At 37.3% G+C, this 24646-nt stretch overlaps 2 protein-coding genes across 5 annotated transcripts in view; one reads left to right on the top strand and one right to left on the bottom strand.

Annotated features, from left to right (window-relative positions):
• Positions 1-17874, top strand: part of TASP1 (taspase 1) — a 120368-nt gene extending 102494 nt beyond the window's left edge. For all 3 annotated transcript variants that reach the window (XM_063125341.1, XM_063125340.1, XM_063125339.1), the window contains exons 13-14: positions 1453-1526; positions 16545-17874. In XM_063125341.1, the coding sequence (XP_062981411.1) occupies positions 1453-1526; positions 16545-16637 (167 nt within the window). In that variant the 3' untranslated portion in view covers positions 16638-17874. The remainder of the gene's footprint in view (positions 1-1452; positions 1527-16544) is intronic.
• The window catches only part of ISM1 (isthmin 1), a 325195-nt gene that overhangs the window by 208343 nt on the left and 92206 nt on the right, over positions 1-24646 (bottom strand). The window lies entirely within an intron of this gene.

Below are 24646 nucleotides of genomic sequence, written 5' to 3'. Positions count from 1 at the left end.
AAAAGAGAAAGGAAAAATGTATCCAGTTGGGAAAAGGTGCCTAAACAGCAGTTGATGAGTGCAGTAATTATTGCAAACACATTTGCAAAGTCCATGAATAAATGGAAGGTAGGAAGGACCCTTTCACTCCTTGTGAAAGAGCATTTTATACTCTGAAATGTATGTGGGTAAAAATTCAGAGCAGCCCTTGCCACGACACAGGCTCTGAACACCAGACCTCACGTCTGCCACCACTTATTATGGGGCGACACACGCTCTGAACACCAGACCCGGCCAAGGCTACTCCCTGCTCAAGCTAAGCACCACCGCTTGATCCACCTGAGGCAAGGGATAAAACTCACCTTCCTCCAAACTATGTGGAGAAAGGGGTTTAAAATGGAGAAGGATTTTAATATATATAATAATGCGCTGTGAGTTATATCTGCTTAGGTGAATGATTGTCAGAGTGGGTGCTAAATGTGTAAACTTAAGATGATAAATGCCAAACAGACACGTGGGACTTTTGTGGTAGTTTAAAAACAAAACAATCAAAATTTATTTTTAAAAGTTCATAAGCTTTGTTTCAAATAACATTTAAAAACTTTTTTGAAACCTTTCATACAATCCGGTCACTCATTCACATTCGCACTTTCCTTTTTCTCACACAATCACTCTTGAACTTTCTTTATTATCAGTATTGATTAATATACTTCCACTACGTGCACACCACACCCTAAAGACACCACTCACTACACTGACCCTCAAATTTCCCAGAACTTAAGTACCATAAATACAGAGAGCACTACAGACTCTAAGAGTCCCTAACAAGTCTCCCTGAAAAGATTCCCAGAAAAGAATTCTCAATCCCCTCAGCCATTCCCTTATATATGACTCCTCCCCCTCCCCAGACATTCTAACTCCGCCCACTCAGGCCAACATTCTAAAAACCACAGACTTACACACTGCAGACATACATTTGGAATTGACTTGTGGGGTGTAACGCCACTGCCCTGCTTATTTATTTATTATTACATTTATATCCCATTTTTTCCTCTTGCAAGAAACTCAACATGGTTTACGTGAGGGTCCTTCTCTCCATTTTATCCTCGCAACAACCTGTGAGGTGTGCTAGGCTGAGTGTCTGTGACTGGCCCAAAGTCACCCATTGAGTTTCATGGTTGAGTGAGGATTAAAACCCAGATATCCTGAGTCCCAACCAGTCCAAAACTGCACTGAGTCTTCACCTTAACACTTAACTAACACCTTGGAGAAATGTCATTGTCACATGTTCACAATGAAACCATATTATTAGGTAGTGCGCTTGTATTTTGTGTGGAAGGAAATATTTCTAATAAGTCTGACAAATCAAAAAGTGGAATGAATAAATACGTGATTTTTCTTAGGAACTTATCCTATGTTTTTGTGTTCTATTTTACACTCGTAAATAAAGAATTGTTATGTTTCAATCTGTAGTGGAGTTCCTGTGGAGTCATACAACAGAGAGCATGTGTGTGGGGTATATGTCAGCTCAGGATGGCAAAGCTAAGGTAAGCCACAAAGAATCTTGAAAAAATTTCAGGAATCATTTTTTAATTAATATTTCTTCCCTATCCTATTTAAAGGGCTGATGTTACCCTTTATAGCAGACTGTAGGACAATGAATTTCATTGTTGAATTTGGAATGCAGCTTCCCATGTCCAGACAGAACCTTGGCCTAGTTCAGACATCATGGCCAAGCTATGGTTTGATGGTCACAAGTGGTTATGATGATCCTAGCATAAAGGAAGGGGTGCTCACAACTGACAGCTGTGGTGTGGCCATGATATCTGATATAGGCTGTCCTCTGGTGTAGCTTAATTGAAATAGCTACAGTAAACAATGGAGAATGAATAGCTTCCTTCAGAAATTGCTCTAAAAATATTTTGCAAACAACATTTCCTATTTCTCAAGTTGAAAATAGTCCCCAGAACTTCGACCACAAACTACATTTTGGATCAGAGGGAAGATAAAAGATCAAAAATACACATACAAATGAGGTGAAAATGAGGTCAAGGAGTATTGTTGAGTTTGAAGGAACATGGGAATTGTGGAAGGAAAATTAACCTGGCTCTCTGAAAGCCAAGTAGAAGAAATTTGTCCACCGAGTGGCTTAGATGTAGAGTCAAGCATGGCGATTTGGCTGGGTTCCTTAGAGGATCATATTTGTAATGGTGGGATGGGGAAGATACAGAATTAAAGATACAGAGATTATTATTTCTTTTTTTCCAAGCTTTTGTTTGAATTAAGTCAAATTGGAAGTGAAGGAAGGACCAGTTCAATTGCTGATTTCCCATATTCCCTGGAGTCAGCATATTGGGAGAAGGTGTTACTGCCATTATATGACTAGGCAAATTAAATGTTAGATCAGAAGTAATATAGTCCTAAAGTTTATGTAATACTTGTGTTGTATCTGTCTTCCTGGTGGCTGATGAGATCTTGATGCTAACAAGACTAATACTTCAGTGTTCGTGCCCAGAGGTCCTTTCCTCTTTGCAGATCTTTCATTGGACATCTGGTGTGCATTTTTTTATGCTGCTAGCGAATTCTCCAGCTGGCCATCTTGATGGGGCTGACAGACACAGCTGCTCTTCTTGGTTCACTTTTAAAAGATGTTTGTGACCTTGCTTTAGGGAGAGCTAATTTCTCCCCCCTTCTTTTTCCTTTGAGCCTATGACTGCACATGTTTTCCTGAAACGAACCACAAATGCTATGGCCATTCACTGGTAATGATCAAGACATAAACTGCTCTGCTCTTGTAAAAGACGAAATTCTGTATTTTTTGAAGTTAACACCAGCTTAAAGATGGCAAGTTGGGATTCAAAATATAAAATATATTATTTTTAACCTTGAAAATAGACAATTAAAACATAGCAAATAAACACCGTGTTCCTTGGGAAAAGAAAAAGAACACAATGTTCATTTGTAGAATTACTGCCCTAAACAAATCAAGTAAGAGTAGGTCAATCGTACTCTCCTTTTCTGAAGTGTAACAGCTTAAATAATGAACAAAGGCTGTGCCCAGTGACTAATTTTGAACGACTTTCAAGTTCCAGATCTCTAGAGTTATAGAGCATAGTATCCAAGCTATACAAATTGCTGATTGAATGAATTACTTTGTGAGTCATCTGAAGCATTGAAAGTTTCATGTTGGAAACTAGATTTTGGGATCCCAACAGGCAAATGCGCTTGGGGACAAGCATTTTATTTCTGGTTCAGTGAAGGCAATAAGCGCCAAGGGCAAGGGAATTGACTTTCAAAGCACTTTCTCAATGGTATTAACTAACCTCTAACAAAGCACAAAAGAACTTCAAAACATGGAACTGGTACACTTATTAATTTATTACATTTATATCCCGCCTTTTTCCTCCAAGGAACCCAAGGCGGCGTACACAATCCTCCTCCTCTCCATGTTATCCTCATAACAACAACCCTGTGAGGAAGGTTGGGCTGAGAGTCTGTGACTGGCTCAAAGTTTCCATGGCCGAGTTGGGACTAGAACCCAGATCGCCCGATTCCCAGTCTAACACCTTAGCCACTACACCACACTTATCCACATATGTTGGTCATGTCCTCTGTTAGAGGCATTTTGGGATGAAGTTTTCAAAGAAATTATGACCAAACAATATGACGAAATAAAACATCACCAAGACTTGCAATTCTGGGCATTCCCCCAAAGTCTACACTGCATAAAGATTTCATTTTATATTCTTTAGCAGGAGCAGGAGCAACAATTGAAGTCCAGTGGAAAAGCTCAGCGGACTTTTCAGTCAAGGCTTGGTTTCAGAGGCTTTGGGATCACTTATTAATGGACAAGCTTACTTTTTTATTTATTTTTATTTATTTAAGGATTTTTATGCCGCCATTCAGCCAAAAAAGGCTCTCACGGCGGCTTACAAAAGTATTTCTTGACAGTCCCTGCCCACAGGCTTACAATCTAAAAGACATGACACAAAAGGAAAGGGGACTGGGAGAGAGGAGGAATTACCCACCGTATGAAAGTTGTTAAAGGTTACGCAGAGAGCTTCGGCTATGGGGCGGTATTTAAATAAAATTAAATAAATAAAACCCAAATGGGTACCCAAATATGGTACCCATTTGGGGGGTATGCTGATCATACATCCCAGCCCTCCCAAGCTCCTCCAGATCATTATAAGATTTAGCTGACCTACCAGTGGAACATAATTTCAGCTTACTCTTTGTGTCCTAACTCAATTAGGCTGTGTTTGAACGTTTTCATTTAACTTTTTTCAGGCTGTGTTTAGCCCATGCACGTTGTACTGAATAAATGAGATAAAAAATAAAGGTGTTTTTTTTTTTAAAAAAAATGTTGTACTCATTCACCCGCACTCAGTGTTTATGTTTATTTTGAAAGTAAGTCATGGCTGTGGATACATAATTTTTTGGGCACGTCCATTGGTGGACTTTGGTTATTTAATTGCTAATCAGCTGATAGATATAAGCATAAGAAAAGTTGGGAAGAATAATTACCATTTTGAAACAGAAATAAATGAAATTCACTTTATACTCTGCCTTTTTTCCTAAAAAAAAGCAGCCATAAAATTGCAGTTTAAAGTTTTTGAAATAATAGTGTCATTAAGAATGCTATACTCATGCTAAGCGTTTTTTTCCTTTTCCTTTATATTTTTTTTAAAAAAACTCACCATTTTCTTCTTTAACTCGCAAGCTGCAGCTTCAAGGGTAGCACCAGATAGTGTGAATAGCAGTAGCGTTTCCTCAGGTTTCAAAGGCATGAATGTCACCATAAGACCATTATCCTTCAGAAAAGGGAACTGCCAGAATATCAAATGCAACTACTCCTTTCGTCGCCAGCTGAAGACCTTTTTATTTTCTCAGCATTTTAACCCTTCATTTAAGTTAAATTTAAACTTTGCTGATTTAATTCTATATTTTAACTTATATCAATTTTTGCTGTGTGGTTTTAATCCTGATTGTGCTTTTTATATTGTATTTTGTGTTCATGTTTTTAAATTGTTGGTTGTTTTATGCTTTTCATGGTTTTAATTTTTGTGAACCGCCCAGAGAGCTTCAGCTATTGGCTTAAATGTAATAAATAAGTACAGCACCATGTACATTGATGGTGCTATATAAATAATAATAATAATAATAATAAACTAACTAACTAACAAATTTTCTGATATTCTAAGAGCAGAGCAGGACAGTTTGTCCAGCTGCAGCCCTCCGTTATAGAACAGGTCCCTGACTGTGATGAACCTGAGCCTAATATATATATATATATCTTTCTCTTTCCCCCCTCTGTCCACCATAGTAATTATATTTCTGAACCTGCTTCCCTTCTAGCAGCCCAGAATATCTTTCTATCCTCCATATATGTGGCACATGGTATTTGTTCCACTTTCTATATCTTAACACATTTCCTAGGAGCTAATTTACTAGAGCTCTAGATTGGTCTCTTACTATTATTCAGCCACATCTTGGTTTGAGAAGTGAATGGGTTATTTACACTTAAAATAATATTTGGTATTTGCTAAAATGTTTTCTCTTCTACATGTTACGTCATTAGTCTATCGTACATGCTGGCATTGGACGAGTAGTACATCTGAAAGAAAAAAGTCTATAAAACAAGCAACGAGTTGCACTATACTATGTTGTTGACAGAATTCTAGTTTTATTTGGATGCTTGCCTTCCAGAATAGCATTTTTCCACATGAGGCATTTTTTTCCCTGTGGACATGCTCTCTTTACATTTGACTAATCACCTAACAGAAACGCTATTGCTAACAGTTTGTCCATTGGCATTGGATGCTTTCTCGGAAAGCTTAATAGATTTAGACAACAAGAACTGACTAGCTGTAAATGGCTCATGATCAGGGTTTCAATTAAAAACGAGTAGCTCGCTGAGTTTGAAACTCTCTTTTCCATCAACTGTATTTAGTCTGTCTTAAAATATACTTCTGAGGAGGAAGATGGGAAATGGTTGGTTGGGAGGAAACAACCTATTTGCCTGTGGAAATGTTATTTTGGGCTACAGTTCAGTACAACTCTCATTCGTGCCATTTCCATTTCTGTCCTTCAGCGTGATGCTTCCTAAAATTAGCACTGTGTTTTTTTGAAAACGGCGTTGAAAAAAAGGCATGAAGAAGAAATGTGATTCAGATCTTCTTGGAGATTATAAAGAGATTTAAGTGAGCGCCTGAGGGAAAGCATTTGTGGTGCAATTTCAATGTGGGTTGATGTATGGGTGGTAGGAATGCAAGTACTTATTATTGTGGGATGGGCTCTCCTTGCTTCTCCAATGCCCTACATGTTTGCCAGTAGTAGAAATGTAATCACTCATTGTCCATTGTGTGTATGGTGATGGACCTAGTTCAGCTTCATCTAAGCTTGAACACTTTCAGCCTGATCTAACCATGTTTATTCAGCAGTGAATCCCACTGATTGCAATGGTGCTTATTTCAAGTATGTGTGCTTAGCGTTGTAGCCTTTGTGTGGGTTTAAGCTGTATCCCTCTTGTTTGTTTGAAGATGAGTTGGATTTCTAAAGGCAATTTTAAGGATATTTGATCAATTATAGTATTTTTGTTTGCGTTGTAGTATTTGGTTTTCTGAAAGATCTGTTCTCAATGCCTGTTTCCTTTCCTCCACCTGAAGAGAGACAGCAATTCTATCATGCTGTGGTGTCATAGATAGTCTCTTAACGTATTGGCATCTAGAGTCATGCAAAAAAGGTTCTCTGGACGCTAATTGCCTAGTGTCCAGAGAACCCTTTTTGCAAATGTATGTATTTCAGAGATGTTTGGGATCTGAAATGTTATTTGAAATTCTGCTTAGAATATAATCTAGTCTAAGGGGATTTATGTTTTATGTCACTCTTGTACAAAGTCTTAATTTTTGAATGCTAGTTATTGGCACTATTTGAAGGCGCTCCAAATTTGACTGCCAATTTAAAGTAAAATACCTGATACTTTGAATTCATGCCATGAAGCTTGAATCTTTCCCTATGCCTGGCTTCAATTTTATGCTGCCAAATGTATCTTTCTTTCTCTTTCCTAATAATGTTAGATTTAAATTGGGGTCCAAAAGGAAAGTAAAAGTTGAATACATATAGCAGGAAAAACATTTATGTCACTATATTTGCAGTTGCGTGACCCCTAAAGAGACCACTTACCAATTCAGTTTCCTCAGAAAGATCACTGTGGTATGAATGCCAAAGCCAGATGTGGGCAAAATTCCAGCATCCACCTTGCCTATACAGGAATTCAGGACTGTTTTGTCACCTCCGTTTTGTAGATTTTTAGAATAGAATCAAGTAGCTTGTAATTGTCAGCTTTCAGAGTAAAGCCTCTGATAGCTGATTATCTATTGGGAAGGAAAGGAGGGAGCATTGAGGTGCTCATTTCCCTCTTCCCTTTCTTTGCCTTCCCTTGATGCCAACTGTGTATTGGATGCTGAAGCTTTTGTCCATGCTGATCACACACATAGAGCTCCATCTGACGAGCGTTTTATTGCACACTCATTACTGGGCCCTCACGGAGTTTGATCAGGGCCCTCACATGACGTCGTCTGCCTCCTGCACCCCTTCCGCCTCTTCTGGCCTTCCTTGTGCAACAACAACAAAACAACCTTACTAAGTCCGATGGTTTTTTAAACTCGGAATTGCCGCTCTCTCCTGCTATGTGCAGGAGAAGCAGTGCCATAAGAGCAGCGGACTCAATGGGCCTCACACTCACTCGTTCTGTACTAACTCTTTTGAAAAGAGGAAGTAAGTGAGGAACAAAAACACAGGCGGAAAAGTGATGGTAGGGAGCATGTTAACCCCCAGTGTGATGGAACCCATGGATAGGATTTTGAACAGAAGAAGGATGGGCATTCCTCAGGCTTACAGACCTTTGATGCTGCACACTATACTTCTAGTTCTCCAGCTTATCAGTATATAGATATTTTGTTTTCTCATTTTGGGGAAATAATAACACCTAGGCAATAGAAGCAGCCAATTCTAAACATTCTGGGCAGAAGCCTACATCTTGCAGGCAGCTGTCCACTTGTTCAATAGGACTTTCTCACTCTTTCCTCCCCCGGCTCCCAGAAATCTGTTCTACAACTCTCCAGAACAGATTTTGAGGGTGAACGGGGCTGCAGGGGCATGGAAATCACAGTTCCAACAATGAAAAAGCTTGATTGGATTTTACCCCTATGTGATTGCAAATGAGGCTATTGCTATAACCACAAACTTGAAATGAGTTTGCTACAATCTTTTCCATTAGTATTTAAGACAGGTCAATGGCAGTCATATTTATAAGAGAGATAGTGGATGAGGTGTTTTGTTTTTTAAAAAAAGATATTGCATATGGCATTTCTTAACAGACTAAGACATTTGGGAACTATTTTGGTAGAAGTAAATGGGAGCCTAAAATAAAACATTTAATTGTGTACAACAAAGATAATTTTAATTACAATACAGGATAGTATAGAAACAGGAAGATGTGGGGCCACAATCCACCAAACAGTATGTCTATGGGGCGGAGCCTGGCTGTCCGATGAACCGGTAGGTCTTTTGCCGGCTCTTGAAAAGGAAGCCTTTAAACTTTATTATCTCTAATTAATGGGCAAGATTTTAGAAGGAAGTTATTTATGAAAGTCTCTGCCATCGGCGATTAAAAAAACTCTGGCGTTTAAGGCTGTGTAGGACTATTTCTACACTGTTTATTAGCGCGGCCTAATTAGCGTACAGTAAAGCTGTTTGTCGGAGAGCAGAGAGATAAAAAGTGATTTGTTATTTAGAAGAGCTGTAAAGCTACCTTTAAACCCAGACTAAGGAAGAGCGATAAGAATAAGATTTATATTGCTAGCTGACTTCCGTCTGGGAATGAATAACAGCCGAATTTATGTCCAGTCCTAAAAGTACCAGAGGGCAAAAATTAAATAAACCTACATGGTGCAGATTGTGAGTCCATCCCTCCAATCATTCTTCTGCCCGATTGACAAAAATATCTTTAACTGACTCTGAAGAAGAAACGGACCCTGGCGATAACATGGCGTCAAAAGCTGGAAAGAAGCCAAGTGACGACGTGGCGGAGATTAAAGAATTTATTCTTATTAACAACAAGGCTTTGTTTGAAAGGGTAGATAAAGTGGGCGAAGATGTAAATAAAAGATTGGATGACCTTCCCACAAAGGTAGTTCAAAATGATACAGATATTAAATTAACTCAACTGGAAGTAAGTCGATTGTCAAAGCAATTGGATCAGCTTGAAGAGAAGCATAACATGGAGTTTGATGCACATGAAAAAAGGCTGATTCAGCTTGAAGACCAGAATCGACGGTCTTTGATTCATATTAAAAATTTCCAGGAGGCCCAAGGAGAAGATCTGAGGAAGATACTCTTGAGATGGTTTAAAGAGATAACACCAGATCTAATGATTACCAACGAAGATGTGGACAGGGTGCACAGAGTGGGTGGACAAAGATCTATAGCCACTCCAAGGGATATTTTGATGAAATTTGGCAATTACTTTAAAAAGGAGCAGCTTATGAAGAAGCTGAGGTCGCTTGCTATGTTGAAATATCGAGACACGTCTGTCCAAATCTATAATGATCTTTGCCAGCAAACCATCAGCTGGAGACGAAGTATAAAGCCAATTACTGATAAGTTAAAGGGAAAAGGAGTGTTTTACTCATGGGGTTACCTGGTTTTTTTGAGATTTACGTATGCGGGGAAACAGCAGAGAGTAACCTCACTGGAGCAGGGTCAGGAGCTGTTAAAAAGTCTGGGATTCTACGATGATGCCATATCTAAACAAGCAGAAGGAGGGAAGGAAGGAGCTGGAGCAACTGGAAAGTGACATTTTCACTATGGAGATAATAAAAAAGTAACAATCTTAAAGTAAAAGGCTTACTGTTATAGAGAATTTGAAGGGGGGTAAATCTCCCGGGGTAGATGGATTGGGAACGGAGTATTATAAAACTTTTAAAAAGTTATTAATACCAAAATTACTAAATTTGTATAATGGTATAAAAGAGGGGGAGAAGATTCCAAAATCATGGGAACAATCATTAATTATATTAATTCCAAAACCAGATAAGGATTTAAATGCCCCTGATTCGTATAGACCGATCTCATTAATAAATCAAGATGCAATTTTTTTTCCAACTATTTTAGCATAACGATTGAATAAATTTATAGCTAAATATATAGGAAAAGATCATTGTGGTTTTGTAGTAGGCAGACAAATGCATAATTTAGTTGGAAGAGTTTTAAACATAATTCAAGAGGTAAAAAAGACTAAGATTAAGACGGGAATATTAGCGTTGGATAGATTTAAGGCCTTTGATTGTGTGAGTTGGCAAGCATTAAAGTTGATAATAAAAAGATTGGGATTTGGAGACAAATTTAGAGGAATAATAGAACAATTATACTCTCAAAATACAGCATTAGTGGTGGTAAATGATGGACTAACAGACAAAATACGACTGGCCAGAGGAACAAGACAAGGATGCCCACTCTCACCTGTATTTGTACTGGTTATGGAATTATTAGCAAATGTAATAAGAGATGATGGGGAGCTTGAAGGGATAGGAAGTATTAAAAAAATAAAATTGAATATGTTTGCAGACGATACATTGGTAACGATTAAAAACCCAGTTGAAAAAATAGGAAGAATTAAACAGCATCTGAAAGAATTTGAAGAAGTTACTGGATTAAGAATAAATTGGTCAAAATCAGAGTTGATGTTATTTAATTATACTAAAAAGGAAGAGAAGGATTGGGAAGAAAAAGAAAAGGAAATGAAAGTTAAGGAACAGATTAAATATTTGGGAATTAGAATTACAAAAAATGCAGACAATTTAGAGAAGGAAAATTTGAATAGACTAAAAATGGAGGTTATAGATAAATTGACAAAATATAAAAAGTTGAATCTATCATGGTTTGGCAGAATAGCTTTAATAAAAATGAAAATTTTACCAAAGATTAATTTTATTTTTAGAATACTACCAATAAAAATAACAAATAGAATTAAAAAGTTGGCAGAATATTATAAACAATTTTTGTAATGGGGATAGGAAAGCGAGGATAAATAAAAATAAATGGTATTTAAGCCAAAAAAAGGAGGATTGGGACTCCCAAATATTAAACTATATTATGTAGCCAACAGGTTAAGGCACATTGCAGAAGCAATGCTAGGAGTAGGAGATTTAGAATGGTTGGAAGATAATACTAGAATGGAAATAGACTGGAATTTAGAAAATGTATTTTTTAGAGAAGGAAGTAAAAATTGGGTTGAAAGAATAAGTAATCTCTATTTAAAGTTCCATTGGGAAATTTGGAAAAAATATAGAAAGGAGCTACTCTCGAGTATTTCTCCTTTAACACCAGTGATTATGTTAAGGAATTTCCCTGGGAATTTAAAAAATAGTTTGAGTAAAATTTTAATAGAGGAAAATAAAATGAAGTTAAGAGATTGGTTAAGAGGGATGGATACATGTGAGAAAATAGAAGAAGTGTTAAAAGAAAAGAAATTAACTTGGTTAAATTATTGGCAATTGGAACAATGGACGAAGAATTGGATAAGAGTAAATGGAGATTGTAAAGTCTTGATGAAATATGAGGAATTAATTATCAAAAAAGAAGATAAGAGAGAAAACAGTGATAAAAGGGTTAATGAGTGAGATATATAGAATATAGCTTGGGAATGGGGTGATGGAAAACTCAGGAAAGATGGTGTGGGAGACAGATTTGAAGGTACAAATAGGGCAGCAGAGTTGGGAAGGATTATGGAAACAAAGAGTGTTAAGGAATATGTCAGTGAGAATAAAAGAGAATTATTATAAAATTATATGGAGGTGGTATCTAACTCCTGTGAGATTAAATATGATAAATAAACAGTATTCAGCAAATTGTTGGAGAGGTTGTGGGGGCAAAGGAGCGTATTTGCATATGTGGTGGGAAAGCAAATATGTTCAAAAATTCTGGAAGATAGTGTTTACTGAGATTAAAGGAATTGTAGGTATAAAGCTTGAATAGACACCAAGAGTGGCATTACTATCACTTTATGATGATGTAAAGTGTACCAAAGAAATTAAAGAATTGATAACTAATTTGCTGACAGCGGCAAGATTAACTGTAGCAAGGAACTGGAAGATTCAAGCAGAATATTGTATTGAAGAATGGTATAAAGAAGTCTGGGACATTGCTATTAATGATAAACTGACTTGTAATATTAAAGTAAGAAGAGGCATGGTAAAAATGCATGAATTTGAGGGGATTTGGAGACAGTTCCTTGTATATGTGTTTTCTAAGGGAAGCGGGAAACCGCCTCCAGAAGAGGTTTTAAGGTTTTGGAAACGGGAATGATCCCGAAGGGAAGGGGGAGCACTTTGTTTTCTTTTTGTTTATGTTTATGGATAAAATTACATACGTTAACAGTTAAATACTCATGTAATTTGTTATGTATTATGATATGTTTATGTGTGTGATGTTTATGTTGATGGGTTTTTTTTAGTTAGTGTTTAATAAAAATTATATATAAAAATACAAAAACAAAAAACAAACAGTATGTCTATGTATAATGCCTTTTTCTATGTGTGGAGCTTCAGTAATCATTGGTGGATTGTGATTCTTGACACTTCTGTTAACATATTTCACTCTTTTTGAAGGGCAATGGAAAAAGGATTTTTTTTTGCAAAGGCTTAATGAATAGATATTGACCTTGGGGATTTTCTTACCTTAGATTACAAAATGGTAGATTATTATAATTCCGAGCTTTTTATACCATCCAAACATATCCCTACTTGTGTTCAGTAATTCTACTGTCATTCTGTTCACTATGGTGGTTTCTTTTCTTTTAAATACAAAATTTAAAATTCATATACATGCCTTTTCCTTAGTTTTTGAGTTTTCTGTTCTTATTATTTGCTGCTATTTATCCGTGATTGTTTTTGTGAAATATGTCAATACTGTATATCAGCTCTCAGCAATGTACTGGCATTAGTTTGTATAGGAATGTTTTGTTCTTATGCTATAAATATTCTGCTTGCACACAATGCCTTCGTGTAGTAAACAAATCTAAGAAAATGTGCAGAATGTGAGGTTTGTATTTCTGCCATATGGCAACAGAATTGCTGAAATGTCTGTGTACTACTGCATAATATTTTTTTCATTTAGTGCCCCCTTTACTTTCTATATGAGCATTTTGTTGCACTGTGTTTATGGTGTCAGTGCTTGAGCTAGTTATTATTTACAACATTATTATTATTATTATTATTATTATTATTATTATTATTGTCTAAGAATTAAAATACACCGATCTTCATTTTGGAGTCCCTGATGTGCATCTTTGATTTCTATGATGTATTTACTCATGATGTACGTAACAGTTTGCAAAACTTTTGAGTATTACATGTGTCACAAAAGTGATTCTAGCCCATTCCTTCAAGTAGCATAGTGAAAATTGCATAATGTGTTTGGAGAGGTAGTGACAATATCTTGCTTAGCTCGAACAAAATCATCTCTTTCCACTGTGTATTCTAGGGACTTCAGAAGTTTAAATGTTACCTTGCTAAAGGTGACATTTAAATGTTATCTTGCTACTCAGCTCACTCTGTGGTATGTGAATGCTTTGAACATCCCAAAAACCATGTGGAGAGAAATGGCAACATTGCAAAAATAATGATGATGATGATGATTTGACTTTTAAACGTCAAAGTAGAATGTTTGTGAAGATTATCCTATATGGTGATAGTAGGTGAAAAGTTCTGCCTTCTATGTAAGGGATTAGAATACAAGATGGCTGGTCCCTTCCATCTCTAAGGATGCTCTGCACTTAAAAATCCTAGGCAGAAACGGTACTAATTGTTCCATTATAATTGAATGAGTGTGTGCTGCCATTTGATATGTCTGTAGCTCTCAGAACTCACAAGAAGCCATCTTGATTATGCACCTGGGGCATTCATGAGCCAAGAGTTCATAAGAAGAGAGTCTTTGAAACTTCAGTCCTGAATCTTGCATCTTATTAATCTTTCCCTGATGCAAAATATATTAGTAGTAATTCCATCTTGCTGACACCTCAATTTCTGAATCTGCATGTTTGCTGATTTACAGCAGAAAACATTCTATCCTGAGTGGGAGAAGAGAGCTAGGATTTAGCATTTCTCAAGCTGTAACATAGTATGGCAGAAAGGTGTATAGAAAAAGGTATCACTGGTGCTGAAACAGTGGCCTAATCTACACCAAGCAGGATATTGCACTATGAAAGTGGTATAAGAGTGGTTTATAAAAGGCAGGAGCCACACTACTGCTTTATAGCGGCATTGAAGTGCACTGACTAACTATTGGGGCCCACTGGCACATACCTTATGCCTCTTTCATAGTGCTATATCCTGGTTGGTGTGGCTCCTGCCTTTTATACACCACTTTCATACCACAATATCCTGCTTGGTGTAGATTAGGCCATTGTTACAGACTCAAAAGCAAAATATCAAAAGTAAGCAGCTGTTATAAATCATATTAATTAGCCTATTCCAGTGACAAATATATATGTGATAAGTCTTTGTAATGATTAATATTAAGAATAAGATAATATTTCTCTATTTAGAATTCAGTCTTTATGACATTACAATATTTATATAGGTCATTTAATAATCTTGGACATGTTGTTTCTCAATATTCTCTTACATTGACACCTGAGGGTCTGTGCTAATGAATGGGAAATTTACAGCACAATCCCTTATGTGCTAACTGAGAAGTAAGCCCTATTGATTTCAGTGGGATTTTCTCCCAGATAAATGTGTGTAGGATTGTTATCTTATGAACTGTTGTAAACTGCCCAGAGAGCTTCCACTATTGGGCGGTAAAGAAATAATAAAAATAATAATAGCCTTATTCTGTACTGTTACTATCAATCAATTTATTGAAGGCAACCAAATACAGGCTTTAGCCAATTACATAGACAAAAGTTATACGCAGAGTATAAAAGTGTGTCATATAAAAAAAGAATAGATAAAATGTTATAAAATGCTAAAACATACATGCGCATACAACTAAAACGTTACATGTTAAAATTAAAACATACATGCACATACAACTAAAACCTTACATCTCAAGGCAGGTGTCATGACATAGGCCTCACACACCAGGCCTTGTCGCACACAAACCCTCCTCAAGCCAAGCGCCACCACTTGAACAATCTGAGGGCAGGGTAAAACACAACCTTTCCCTCATATGAGAGGGTAAAGGCTAGAATCTGAAAAGGTTTTACTGTGTATGTAATAAGCTGAAGGTTATATATAAGGTGTTTATGATAGTAACTGTAGAGCAGGTGATAAAGCCAAGCAGCCACGTAGTTTGAGGTAACAAAACAAAAGAAAACGTTTATTTTTGTTTAACAGATCTTAGTTACTTCAAATTCAAGTTAACCTGCTTAATCTACTAGTTTTAATAATAACAACAGTAATCTTAAGTCTCTCAAAATCTTATCTCCTTTCACTCTCCACACCACTGACAATCCTAACTGACACTCCCCACTCCCAACCAACCAGCCAACATTTATACTCCCCCCCTTTCACAGTGTCATCAGCCACACCCACTCAGTCCAACATTCTGTACTCAGTAGACATACAAGGCCAGACATACGTAAGGGAACAGAACTGTGGGGTAATGCCACAGCAAGCCACATGAGTTTGTCTAAGGTGAGCAGTCTTCACAGCAAATTTGGCTGTGTTAAACCTGTCTGTACAAACCTGTCTGTACTGGACAGTAGATTTTATTATTATTATTATTATTATTATTATTATTATTATTATTATTTATTGCATTTTTATACCACCCAACAGCCGAAGCTCCCTGGGCGGTTCACAAAAACTAAAACCATTCAAAGTATAAAACAAAGTATAAAAACAAGATATAAAATACACATTAAAAATTGATTAAAAACATACCATACATGATTAAAACATCTTTAAAATATTCTAAAATTTCACTGGATAGGCTTGCTGGAATAAATCAGTCTTTGTTGCTTTTTTAAATTCTAAAAGACCGTCAAATTGACGAATTTCCTCCGGCAGGCCATTCCACAGTCTGAGAGCAGCAGAAGAGAAGGTCCTCTGGGCAACAGTTGTTAATCTAGTTTGTACTAGCTGAAGTAGATTCTTCCCAGAGGACCTGAAAGTGCAGAGTGGATTGTACGGGAGAAGGCGATCCCGCAGGTAGCCTAGACCCGAACCACGTAGGGCTTTAAAGGTAATAGCCAACACTTTGTACTTCGCCAGGAAACTAATCGGCAGCCAGTGATGAGATTTTAAAACTGGTGTAATGTGGTCACCTCTAGGTGACCTTGTCCATATCACTGAGGGTAGGAATCACCCTTAAGAGCTTCTCTAAACATTTTCCCCTTGGTGTTTTATACAGTTTACAGTGTAGCATATAGTGTACCGTGTCCTCTACCCATTGGCTGCCACAGATACATAGGCGCTGATCTCTGTTTTTGTTATTGCTATCTAATGCTTTCTTTGTCTACCTTTGTGTTTTCTAAATTCTCACAAATTTCTCTACAGACTCATATTTCAAGGCTTCCGCCTGGAGCTGTGGCAGGGCAGTCAGTGGCAATTGAAGGAGGCGTTTGCCGGCTAGAGAGCCCAGCAAGCTGAACGGCTACTCATCTGGCCAGCAAGGAGAACCCAAATGTCGTTTTTGTATAATAAGCTCCTTTGTGTTTTAACAGATGTTGAGAATTTTACTCTCATTTTATACTCCTTATTGCAACCACAGGCACCCTAACTTGAAACAAGTGCTGCTGTAGCTTTATATTCTTTCACTTTGTTTGAATGTATTTGAGAATTTGTTTCCCACACGCTGTTCCCAGTTGTGCACATGAAAATAATGTATGGATAAATTCATGTTACAAAACATTGTTACTTGTTAATGGCTTAGCCTATAAGAAAATAATGCCCTGAAATCGCAAGTGGACATGGTTTAAAAAATTGTGTGGTGTGTGTGTGATAGCAAATGTTATTGATTCACATATGGAACGTACAGGCTTTTGAAATACAAGAGTAACTTTACATTATTTAATGGTTTCAGTTGGTCCAGTGGTAATTTAAACACACTCTCTTCTTCCAGTTATGGGCCATATATTTCTTTTCTTTTTGACAAAGAGTGGTTGGTTTCAGTGAAACAATCTAGAGCAGGGTTATGATCTGGGTTTTTTTTTCAATTATTCAATTGGTGGTACTTTTTCTGGCTTAAATGTTGCATAGCTTCAAGCTGTTATGTATTTTGAAAGGCTCTATAAAGATAATGTACGGTCATGAAGTCTTTACTTTGTGTATAATGGAATATTGGAATGTAAATAAGAAAAAAAGTTTATTGGGAGAGTCAATATTATTCTTTGTTTTGAATATATTTTTAAGAGAATGGTGCAGGAAATAAACAAGCATTATAAATAATGCAAAGTGTATGAATTGATGATGAAGTGGATCCTAATTCTATCTTTCTTCTTCAGTTCTTTAAATTCCAAATGTGTAGCAAAGGTATATAAATGTTTGTTATTAAATTTACATTTTATGCATGTGGAGTTAAAAGTGGCCTTTTAGACAATTTATACAGCCAAAATCCATTATAATGTGATTGTATTTAGTTGCTTTGTTGTAGGTATGATTTCATTTTTTCTTATGATTGCTTCAAGATCTTGAGCGGTTCTCTTGTTCTGATGTTTACAGGGGTGTAACGGCTATACAAAAACCTTGTGGAATGAGCTGTCCAAAGAGAATAAGGAAAGTTTGTTAGTGGTTTTTCTCCATCTTGTGTTAAGAGATAGGATACGCCAGCTTTTCCCAACCTGGTGCTTCCAGACGTTTTGTGTCTCCCACCGGCTCTAGCTAGCATGGCCAGCGTTCAGGAATGCTGGGGCACTCGGCTTGAAGAAGGCTGGCATTTGCCTTATTTTGAAGTACTTGCTCCTTAACTTGCATGAATAATTTATCCATTAACTTGCAACATAGCCCTAATCCTACAATGAATTTTTCTTCCTTAATTGATGCGCTGCTTAACATCACAGCTCAGAGGAAGAATGATTAAAAACTGTTTTTAATCAGGTACATACATTCCATTTGATGCAAAGTTCAAATCCCTAATGGCAAGTTGTTTTATCTGTTGATCTTTGGGTCTCGATGCATTTCAGTGCAATCTCGAGTAAATGAGCTAAGCCCAAGCACAGAAGGCTTCAAGTTGTTAGCACCATAGCTGCATTAGGGAGTATCTAGATGTACACAATTTCAGTACTAAGCTCATTTGAAAGTGCACTCACTGCAGTTGTGCTACACATTAGTCTTCTTGCTAAGATCAGGCTCAAGAGGAAGGAACCAATTCTTCCTGGTTTGAGAAGATGCCGGATTTTCACTGCACTGATTCACCAACACTTGTGTCTGTCGGAAAGCCTTTTTCAAATCATGGCTATACATAGTGCCGATCATCAGATTTTGTGTCAGTCATAAGCTGTACTACCTTTTCTGTTCTTTTAACCACCTACCAGGCCTCTTACCATTGTGAGTGCTAATAATAATAATAATAATAATAATAATAACAATAATAATAATAATAATAGAGAAATGGGCCCATTGGGTAATTGAATTGGCAGCAAAACTACACAGCCTCTTTTAATATAGGCCATTAATTACATGTCTGATATTATGAAACTTAAGTGTGGGTGGAGGAGTAACAGAGATTCTTCATAAATGTATGTCCTGTTATTTTCCTCTGCCTGTGGTCTGAGTTTTTCTAATGGCAATGGGCAACCAGAAATAAGATCCATTTTTTACTTGTGTCATCTTACCATTATGCGTTAATTCCCTGACCAGTTTCCAACTGTTCTTTTTAACAAGGTTGGATGTGCGCTATATACTGCTACATCGACAGTAATCATAAGAATATAGAACGCTAAGGGAAATGGAGGATTAATATGAACCTTTCTCTAGTATGGATGATAGGAAGATAGCAGTTAAGGACTTTCTTGGGCAATGTAATATGAAAGTTACTTGTAAAAAAAATTCCGGTGTGCAGAAAAAAGCTGATATACTTTATTTCCAGCATGTTTTGTAATCACAGCATGAGAAACTCTTTAAGGGAATACATTTACCTCAGATTTCTCTGGGAATAAAATATCCTGTTTTTTTCTCTCTGCATATTTTTGCTGCTCTTACTTCTAGGCTTGCTATATTGTCTCAGTTTGTAAGCAGGCCATCTGCAGCTTAATGAACTAGCAGTTAGGGCAGGAGAACAGAACTTCATGCCTGGGTACCAAATCCAGCTTCCCTGTAGTCCCAGTCTGGCCCTCTGGGCTTCTGCAGATGGCCATGTCCCACTTCTTTATCTCTACCCCCTTTCCCCCAACTATCAATCTTTTGGTGGTTTCCCAGCTATTTTGCAGCCACCCCGCAATTCTAAAAGGTTTAAATGCCTCCCCTAAGGCTTATTTACTGGCAGTAAGAGCTTTAAGCTAAAATAAGCTGGTATTTTTGACCCCGCCCCTTTGTCTCAGGCCCACCCACTACTGAAATGTATCCCCCAAGATCTCCAAAATAGAATTTGACCCAGAAAGAGGTTCAACACCCCTGATTTAGGAGCACCCTTTGGTGTTCTCTTTTAATATTAAAGGCCGATGGGACAACTAAATGTTTTATCTGAGACTTCCCTTCAACATGTTTATGTTCCAAAGTCATATCTTTCCTCCATTTTCCTCTTCCACCCCAAATCCCTTTCTTTATTCCTGGAAAAGAAATGGACTGTTCTCTTTCATAACAATGCAGTTCTACTTTAGGCTAACCTGCCTCCCACCATAGTCTGTTCCCTGCCCTTTTACCCAGCGGCACACGAGTTCAGCATGGAAGTGACACTGGCTCTAACATCTAGAGGAGGAGGAAAGATTAAATATAAAATTGGCAAGGAAATGCATGGGAGGATTGTAATGGTAGTGTTTACACTACTCTAGAAAACCGAAAGCCAAGCTGACGGTGGTTCACCGTGACCAGTTTGTAATGACTGTGAGTGGGAAATGACCACAATGGGAGGAGAAACTAACTGCAATTGCTGAAACCATAGTGAAGGAAGCCAGTTTAAATGAAGGCTAGACATTTACAATGCCCTGAAAAAAAAAAGTATTTTCTCAAGGTGGTAATTGACAGCAGTGTTTTACAAGGCCCTGGAGAGATTGCAGCAGTATATAATACTGACATCTACAAATGCAAGAGACTCCAACAATATACGTTTCCCTCTGAAATTGCCCCTGACTGTTGTTTTTTTAAATGTAGATGGTACGTTTTAAAATTGCGTAGTGGTTGTGCAGACATCATTTCAAAATAACACCTTTTTCATTCAAACTATAAGGCCTGCTTACAACAATATAAATGAACGTTTAAAAAATACAGGAAAATTATTCCCTTCGTTAGCAAAACGAACAAAGTTTTTGTGTTTTACCCATTAAGACGGAAATTGCTGAGACCTTTTTTAAAAAACAACAACTCCATGAACGTTTTGAAGCACAGGGCCCAGACAGAAGTAGCAGGGTCGAGGGAGAGGAATATTCTAGGAAAGTGCATAATTTGTAAAAACGGGAGTTGTGATGGTATGAATGTAATACAGGAAACTAACAGACTGCTCTGGATAAACATAGATTTGCATATGATAGCTGAATTCACCAGTGATGCAAAGAAACTTATTCAAAGTTGGATCTCTTCCAACATATTGCTCATATCAGTCTGAATCCCCTTTCCTTATGATTTTTGGTTTTGAATAATTTTGGCTCCAAACTAAGCAAGAAACAAGTCACAAAACACTAGCTATACTCCAGATGATTATGCTCTTGTTAAATCCTAAAAAGGAAGGATTATCAGGGGGAGGGAATATTTTAAAATACATTCTTGATTGAGCTTTTCCTTGAAGCACATCACATCCTCTTTATGAGAGCGGTCCTGCAAAAGAATAAATCTAAACTTACGCAGTAATCATTGGATGAGTTATTGGATTCAGATGTATTTGAGGTAGGGTTTCCTTGATTTTTTTTTTCTTTTTAAAAGAATTATTTCAATTTCTAACAGAACCCAGTAAGACAAGTTTGTGTTTCCAAGTCCTACTACATCTTCCATGGGAAGATCTTAAAATGGGTTGCAAAGTTTAGCCGAATTGAAACACAGACTTTATCTAATCCTTCCCTGGAAAGCATTAAGCTTGAAAAAAACCATTGTTGCTTGACTGGTTTTAACTACAACGGACTGCATAGAGTTGGAGGTCTGTGACATTTTGATTCTATGGATGTATGTTTCAGGCAGTTATTGAATTTTAGGGCAGGCATGTAACTAATAAAATTAAATAAAAGTTATGCTTTTTCTTTTTTAAAAATATCTGCTTCTTCCCATTTGCACCCAATGCAGTAGACGCAATGTTATTTTATCTCAATAATGCAGGCTTCCAGCCCTCCATTTGGTTTCTCTGTTGCATCTGTCCGGAAAGAGGAAAAGTTAAGGATACACGTTATATAACTGTGTACACATCCCTAGTAGGCCTGTTTTTGCAGATGTGGCTATCATCAGTCCCTGCCAACTACAAGTTGAACATACTTAGTAGTTCTCTCCCTGCTCCTTTTGAAACATCTACTTGAACATGGAGAAAGGGGACTTAGCCATCTATTCGAGATGCCCGTTGTTTTTACATTCTGCTTCCTTAATTCTCGGCAGCATCATTAATTGCGTCTTAAAAGCATTTGGCCAGAATGTTGACAACTCTTAACCAGGATGGGGAATTTGGAGCAGTCCTTGTATTCTGCTTTGCTATCTCATCATGCCTTATAGGCTGCATGCATATTGAAATGGTTGTCATCAGTGTGAAATAATCAAAATATTAATCGGGCCAGTAAATTGGGTTCTTATAAGCCTAAATCTATTGCCATCTTTCATTTCGGTTTTCCACAAAGTGCCAAGAGCAACAATGACTGCCAGCCGGTTGGTCTTTAGCCTTTTCGCTGATTCTGAAAGGTCATACTTTGGAAATCCATAACATTTTCATATGGGTTAAAAATGTAACCTGTAGCAAAATGTAACATGTAGATGTCTATATTTCCATGTAAAGTGTGATTGTCTTGTAATGCTTAACGATGTAGGACATGGCAACATATTGCTTTAAACACCCAATTATGGCAGACAAGGTGGTGTCATAGGTGAGACAGAATGTTGGAACTCATTTTTAATTTGGTTTCATGATGTGTCCATAACCTAGTTGCCTAAAAACTGATGCTCTAATTATATATTCCATCTAATTTGTAGGATTAAATTTTTTTTAAGTGGAAGAAAAAGATGTCTGTATATCACCTCCTGAGAAAAGTACATTACCTCATAAATGTGTATAAGCAAACACACTCCCAAAGCATACTTGGGTTGTAGTGCTTTTTGCATCAGCACCATATAAACTCTAGAGACATACTTTTTCACGGATATATTTAGGCATAAATTAACCAATATTAAGTTCCAGAACATGGCCGGCTGTAGGTATTTATTTTACTTCCCATCCTCACCAAATCTGCTCTGAGTTATGGCTCTTGGATTGCAGCTCTGACTCCTTATAATGGAACTCCATCCAATAACTCCCTTTTATGTTTTCTAATTAGATTTCATCAGCTGCCCAGCTCACAAGTTTAGGGAATAAATTTTCATGAAACTTACATAATACAAGACCCCTCAGGTGTGAATTTCTGCTGCTTAGAAGTATTTGCATTACATACAGAAAATATGGTGGTTCACTTTTATTTCAAATGCATTTTTCTGCTTTTTTAAAAAAAATCTTTCTGGAAAGACTGTGTTACACTTCTCTATTCCATGTTGTCTATGTCCTAATAATCAACAACACTAATAGTTATATTGTGGAAGATGTAATAGTTCTCATGGTCAAATAATGCTGACTTGTCCAACTTCATGGCCTTCCACCCATGAATTTACCCCATTCTCCCAAGTGATGGGCCTGGTTCTTACTGATAATAACAGCAATTTTATCTATCTCTGGCATCTGTCATATTGGTGAACAGAAATAAAAGGAAGCATGTCTTGGATTTGTAGCAAATTCATCCAAATGCAGAATTACAAGAACAGGATGTAAAGGCTTGTCATCTTATTAAATATGTGAATTATGATACCGGTGATATTTTGTTTTTAGACTGGGTTCAAGGATATCACCTACTGATCCTGAAAGATGATTCTGTGATCTTTTAAAAACATGATGCAGCTACCTTTGTGATGTGACCATAATAATCAGGCACCTTATCAGAGGATTCCGAGGTAGTCATTACAAAGAGGGCCAATTTGCATGATCTATCAAGCTACCGCAGCTTAAATAAGCCAAAGTGGCTTGTTTAAATCAGTGCCGGGTGCCATTAGCCAAATTGCCTACCTGGATGCAGCTTGTGTTGTGCGAACTCTGGCGGCATGGCTTGTTTGAGGGGGAAACAATTAGCAAATAACCAAACAGGCCATGGTTTAAATAAGCCTCAATGGCTTAATTTTATTGTGCAAACTGGGTCAGAGTCGTGTGGCACCTTGAAGACCAACACATTTTTGCTGACAAGCTTTTATGGACTTCATCAGATGCATGGAATTTTATTTATGGGAAGTTTCAGGTTTATATATGGTGTGGAAAAGTCTTGTAAACTGACGTCAGAAGGAAATAGCTTCGGCTATTGGACTGTATAGAAATGAAATGAATAAATCAAATGAAGTGCAGAAAGTACTTGACAGTGACAATTGAATTATTAACAGTGGTCATCAGAAGCGGTTGTAGGTTATGTTCATAGGCTGTCTAATGATAAATAACAAACAGTTTAGGTATATGAAGTTTTGTCTTCCTTTATCCCTAATAATTAGTAGTAGTCCTTAAATTACCTTTAAAAAATAACTGAAAAGATAACAGCATGGAATTTGTCTCAGCCAATTTGTCTTTGGCTATAAAGGAGCTCACAGAACATAAGTTTGAACTGCTCTCTTTGTAATCTCTCTCTCTCACTCTCTCTCTCTCTCTCTCACACACACACACACATGCAAACACAAGCTGAAAATGGACTATTGTCTTTGAAAAGCAGCAAAGAAAATGCAATGATCTGTTTAATTCTTGTCCAGATTGTCTTTTGTGCATTGCAGGCCTGCTCATAAAAATGTTTATTGGATTTCCCCCCCTGAATATGCCGACAAGCCATGATACTTCAATACCTACTGGGCCAGGTTTAATACCTATTCGCTATCGGGCCAGGTTTAAGGTTCTTGTACGTGTGTACAAAGCCCTAAACAACTTGGGACCAGGATACCTGAGAGAGCGCCTTCTCCCTTACCAACCTGCCTGGTCACTTAGGTCATCCGAGGGCCTGCTCCTGGTGGTTCCACATAGATCCATCCTCCGATTGGAATCCACCAGGGGAAGAGCCTCCAGCGTGGTGGCGCCCCTCCTGTGGAATTCCCTGCCTCTGGAGGTCAGGCAGGCGCCAACCTTGTACTTCTTTCGGCGCCTCCTGAAAACATCTTTATTTCAAGAAGCCTTTCTTTAATATGCAGCCTTGGATCTCTGTTTTTGCTTCTTTAAAATTTTGTTTTAACTGTTTTATTCTGTTTTCATTTTCATTTTATCTTGT

Source organism: Elgaria multicarinata, chromosome 4 (genome assembly GCF_023053635.1).
Source record: "Elgaria multicarinata webbii isolate HBS135686 ecotype San Diego chromosome 4, rElgMul1.1.pri, whole genome shotgun sequence".
Lineage (NCBI taxonomy): Eukaryota > Metazoa > Chordata > Lepidosauria > Squamata > Anguidae > Elgaria > Elgaria multicarinata.
The sequence above is the reverse complement of the archived record's forward strand: the minus strand, read 5'-3'. Positions and strand labels throughout refer to the sequence as shown.